At 36.2% G+C, this 6,000-nt stretch overlaps 1 protein-coding gene across 1 annotated transcript; it reads left to right on the plus strand.

Annotated features, from left to right (window-relative positions):
* Positions 1-2,227: 2,227 nt before the first annotated feature.
* On the plus strand, positions 2,228-5,748 carry LOC148021179 (peroxidase P7-like). The gene is made up of 4 exons (XM_087698107.1): positions 2,228-2,989; positions 3,857-4,045; positions 4,352-4,520; positions 5,039-5,748. The coding sequence occupies exons 1-4, from the start codon at positions 2,717-2,719 to the stop codon at positions 5,431-5,433; spliced, it is 1,026 nt and encodes a 341-aa protein (XP_087554233.1). The 5' UTR covers positions 2,228-2,716; the 3' UTR covers positions 5,434-5,748.
* The last annotated feature ends 252 nt before the right edge of the window (positions 5,749-6,000 follow it).

Raw genomic sequence — 6,000 nt, forward strand, 5'->3', positions numbered from 1 at the left:
AGTACATCGAGCATAGTATGTTTTTGCTTTTACCACAAATAATATATAAAACCATTGTGCATGCTCTTTATGCTTAGGTTGTTAACACCAATGAGTTTTGCAAGTTGTGTGTTTAGATTGCATGGGACAACAAGGCTGCCAAATTGAGTATGTATGTGTGTGCATTTTATTTTTCTTGAATGCAATATCAAGGTGTTGAAAGTTGAATATATGATTCGTCAAATCATATTAAACATGTATATTGAAGTATAATTGTTTGTCCACATGCTTGTGTAAGCAAGAGAATATTGACAATACTAAAATAGAGCAATATAAACTTTGCCACCTTTCAAAAGTTGAGTATTTTGATAAGTTATTATACAAGAGAGCATATCATGGGGAATCTCACACGATAAATCTAATTGATTCAATCTTTTTTGCCTTCATAAAATGAAGTTACCTTGTGTTTTATAGCTTCTCTACCAATGTACAAATGCTTTCACTTATTGAAGTTAGGAGGTTGTGATAGGATTTAGTTATTAGAACATGAAAATGACAAGTTGATCTCATGGTAGATTGAACAACCTTTGATAAATGTTTTTCTAAAATAACACCTATAGCAAGTGTGTATGGATGATCCTTTGTAGGTGCATCTACATTACTACACATCTGTAGATATATGAATCAAGAAACTAAATCTTAAGTGAAGTTGTTATATTAATATTACAATGCTATTAATGGATTACAAATTGCCACAATAATAGTTGATTGTGTCATTTGATTAGATTAGATGTGTCTATTTGTAGTTTGACTCACAAAGTTATAATAAAGTTGTAGTAAAAAATTGTATTACAATACTTTACATAGATGTTATTTACTCATAACACCTTTTCATTTCAAACACATTGATCAGGCACCAAAATTTGCAAGGGGTGACACAAGCATACCTAGAAATGACAAGTTGATCTCATGGTAGATTGAACAACCTTTGATAAATGTCTTTCTAGAATAACACCTATAGCAAGTGTGTATGGATGATCCTTTGTAGGTGCATCTACATTACTACACATCCATAGATCTATGAATCAAGGAACTAAATCTTAAGTGAAGCTGCTAAATTAATATTACAATGTTGTTAATGGATTACAAAGTGTAAGAAAATCATAGACAAGAAAATTGCAAAACATTAGGAGGGAATGTATTAGCATGGGAGAAGGAAGAAGAGAGGAAGAGAGAGAGAGAGAGAGAGAGAGAGAGAGAGAGAGAGAGAGAGAGAGAGAGAGAGAGAGAGAGAGAGAGAGAGAGAGAGAGAGAGAGAGAGAGAGAGAGAGAGAGAGAGAGGCACGTCCCACTTCATATTTTGCAAACAAAGGAAAGAATATGTGGTATTCAAAACATGTGAAGCTGCCTAGGCATAACTAACTTTGCAATGCCACTTTTCTACACAAAGCACAATTTATCATGAGGGGTAATACAATGATATTCGAGAATATTTTGGGTGAAGGTTTTACAAAAATGAAGATATAAAAATATGAATCATTTGTCTCAAATGAAACATGCATTTAGCATCCAAGAATTTGTGGCACAAACTCAAGTAACTTAAAGAAATATATAGTTACGAGTGGAGTGCACCTTTTACCAAGTGTGAAGCAAGTTGTTTTGTTTTGTTTTCCTTAGCAAAGGGCTCACATAAAATGACAAGAAAGCAAGGCGTAGCCTCACAATCTTCACAATAATGCCAACCTCTCGATGCACAATTAGTGGGCCTCTAGCTAGTTGATATAAGGTAGGCTCAGTTGGGGTAACACTGTCCAAAGGTTATAAAATGTGTTATCCATTTTGGGTAGCCAAGGCCTTAAAAGTTAAATAGGACTATAGTGCAACAAGAATTTCCTTTACTGAGCTTCATTGGTTTCAAATGAAGAAATAAGGATGTGCTTGTACATATGGACCCATCACCCCATGAACTCTATAGAAAATATCAAAATCAAAAGGAAGTGAGTAAACTCCAGCTAACACACAAGCAGAGAGTAAGTGGTTCATTCAGGGGATTTTTTAATTAACATGAAGTCAAATCAAAATTTGAGCTTATAGTTTATACATGTGACCTAAGGTACACACACTTTTTAAAGAATTGGGTATCTTAAGAGACGTATTGGAGGAGTATTCTAGGAAGATGGGGTTATCGTTGAAGGAGTAACATAGGAAAGGTATTGGAGGAGTAGTAGGAGACGACGAGGTCCATGTTGCGCCAGCTGTCAGCCTTGCCAAAAGGAAGAACGGCAAGCTGCACGTTCTAGTCAGTCCATTGTAGTCTCGAAGAACTGTTCAAGCTTTCCATAACGCGACGATGGGGCCGATTAATGAGAAGCTGCAGATTGCAGGCAATGACGAGCCAGATAAGGCACTAGCCCAATCACGTCGCGCTACGCATTGCCATCATCAATAATGACCAATTAACTGCTACTGTAGAATTCTCTGATCGCTTCTTCACGCGATTGCTCGGAGAGCTCGGAGACTCGATCAAGAATTGACACACGAGAGAGAGAGAGAGAGAGAGAGATTACACCAGGTGCTCGCCTAATATAAAGGTGATCTGGGAAGAGGATATTAATGCAGAGGTACACGAAGCTCGACTCCGTGTATTGATTGAAGCAGCTGCTGGACCACAGTCTGCAGTAGATCAGAATTAGGGCCGTAGCCTTCTCGCTCTCTCTCTCGCTCCCTCCCACATACCATGGGGTTATACCGGACGGATGGTCATGTGCTCATATGTGCGCCCGTACTGATCGTGCTGCTAATCATCAACGTGATGATGCTATCGATATTCTGCGGATATACAGTGCAGGGAGGATCAGCTGCCCCCCCGGGCCTCTCTTACAACTTCTACAAGGACTCTTGCCCGAGCGCTTACACCATCGTGGAGGAGAAGGTGACGGCCGTCATCCATCAAAACCCCAGCGAAGCTGCCGGCATCCTCCGCATCTTCTTCCACGACTGCTTCGTCCAAGTACTACCTACCGGCCCTCCTCATCATCATGCTACCTTTAATGCTCCCATGAATTATCTCCCTGTTACAAACAACAATTAAGCATCCATTATTCGGCGTTAAACTTACATTTCTACATTCCATCAGTCATGTTATCGCAACAATATTATGCACATTCTTGCTTAAAACACATTCTTTCCTAGATAACCATAGTCAATTGCTGATTAAAACGTCATCTAGTTCAAGGTTAATGTCACAATGATGAACAATTGGGAACAAAATTCATAAGGTGCCACAATATTGCATTATTAGGATAATAATTCAGGAGGTATAATATCATAATGCTCATCCTAACAGTTCATCACCTTATTCCTCCCATATTGCATCTCACACATCACCTTCTTCATACACTATAATCCTTATGAGCCTAATACTTAGAGTTCTCTTGTGTAAATATTAGCATAAACACAACCAACATGAGAGATGGAGTGAGTAGTAAGAAGCCAAGAGTAAACAAATTTGAACTGCTTTAACACATAATCTCTTTCAAGAACATAATCTTACAATAAGAAGAAGATTAGAAATGCATTATTCAAGGGTTGTATCAATACTAGGTGTGAAGCAAGATTTTATGGAAGGATAGTAATGAAGGGTTGGTCCTACAATGCAGCTCGAATCCCATTTCTCACCACTAATCTAGGTTTTTCCCGAGTCAAGTAACTAGTTAAAATATGCATGTGGCCAAATCTATATGTACATATATTGAATTGTTATATCACTTGTCCATAAGAAAAAAACTTTGGCATAACATACACGTTTCTTCAAGTGTTTGCAAGATGCCATATTTGAGCACTAATTGAAATCTTTCATACGTTGCTCATTATGCAGGGTTGTGATGCTTCTATCCTACTTGATACGCCTACTACAGAGCAAATTGCTGCTCCGAACAATGCATCACTACGAATGTCATCACTAAACATACTAGATGAAATCAAGGAGGCAATAGAGCTTTCATGTCCTGGGATTGTTTCATGTGCAGACATTATTTCATTATCAACTGCAATCGCAATTCATTTGGTATGTGTCAAAATAGCTCTCAAACGACATTCCAAATAAATTCTTTACGTAAGTCTCACAAATAGTAGCTACATTCGTCATTCTAGATATCTCCACCATGTGATACATACATTCTAGCACATTATGTTGACAAGCAAGCTTAAGGTCTACTTTAGGTTTAAAATCACACAATAATGGTTTTTGTAGGATGAGGAACAAGTCCTGATACTAAAGCTTCAAGGTGTTCTATTCTCCAACTAAATGAAATCATCACTATTTCAATTCCAATCATTACTACAATTGATTGTTCGAATCTAAATTGAGCAGGTTGGTGGTCCCAAAATCAACTTTGCTACTGGTCGACGTGATAGCAATTTTGCTGCATTCAATCAAATAGTTGTTGCAAACATTCCACCCCCAACTTTAAACATCTCAACTTTGAAGCAAAACTTCCAAAACCATAGTTTGGATGTTGTAGACCTTGTTGCATTATCAGGTATGTTTTTTTGGCAATAATCTGGTTTCTAAAAAAAAGTATTATTGTTTGTAGTTTCAAATTATTGAACATATAGGTTAGACATAATATTAAATAATGCAAGATATTTTATCTAGGGATTCATATATCATGAAAAAAAGAAGAAGCCTTGGTAAGCTTATTTTAATCTACTTGTCTATGTATGCATGGAGAAAGAAGCTTGTCAAAAGTTTTTTTTTGGCAAAACTAATTCCTTTAATTTAGACGATTCATATAAAATTTTGAGGAAAACACAACTCTTTAGATAGAGAAGCGCAATTTTGAGAGTTCTTTACCATAACATGTCTTCATCTTGTAAAACTTTTATATTAACAACTTCTTTTCTTATTCAAGGATATTTTTTCATACTAGTACTCATTGTGAATTTATGAGCATGCAATCACTATTCACATTATGATACGTTATTTGGTTTCTTTTTTTCAAGTATTTTTTTCTCTTTGATTAACTTTTCCACTAAAAGCTCAATATTACAACAACAGGAGGACATACAATTGGACAGGCTCATTGTCGGGTCTTGCAAATATCCCCCACCATTTCAACTGATCTTAATACAGCCTTTGCAACTAATTTATCCCGTATTTGCCTTCCAGCAAATGACTCTACTAAGGGAAAGTTGACAGTTCACCTTGACTTTATCACCAAGGACATTTTTGACAATAGCTACTTTAAGAATGTGTTGGCTAAAACAGCTACATTTCACACTGATGCGGCTCTTTTGAATGCTACTGACACAAAGGAACTAGTGGAGGAATATGCAAAAGACCAAAATAAATTCTTTCAACAATTTAAAATATCCATGGTGAAGATGAGTGAACTAGGCGTGCTTACTGGGAAGAATGGTGTGATAAGGAAGAAGTGCTCAGTACCAAATTAAAAGCATGTGTAAAACCAAGTGTTTCCTATATGATTGGACCTTCTGAATTTTACTCTCCACCATGTACACTTTCATTTGTACTCTTGAGATTGGGTTTTCTTTGAAATATATCATCATTACTTACAGACATCCTAGGATTGTTGTCGTATTAAGCCAATATGACAACAATAGGATTGTTGTCATATTTATCCTAGGATTGTTGATAGATGTCATGAATATTCCCTTCATTTGTGGTATAACTTCAAAAGTATGGATGCTTAGTCCAAATGCTTTTGCATGGATTGTAACACAATATCATTTCAATATATTATAATTATGGAGTTGTTTTTATGTGAACTATGCTTGAATCAAGTTAATATATATGTGGATTAATGAAAAGCAAACCAATAGAGCTTGCCCCAAGTCATGTGTATTACTCCATGATTCACAAAGATCATAACACTTTCATTTCAACCATAAAAATGAACGAAAGCAGTTTAATATGCAAGGTTGCTTTGCAATAAAGGCATGCATAAATTAAATGTGATTATGTGAATTCCTTTAGTGAAATGTAGCATACCTAACATT

The sequence above is a fragment of the Lygodium microphyllum genome, chromosome 18 (genome assembly GCF_053477565.2).
Source record: "Lygodium microphyllum isolate KBCC chromosome 18, Lygodium_microphyllum_v1.1.10, whole genome shotgun sequence".
Classification (NCBI taxonomy): domain Eukaryota; kingdom Viridiplantae; phylum Streptophyta; class Polypodiopsida; order Schizaeales; family Lygodiaceae; genus Lygodium; species Lygodium microphyllum.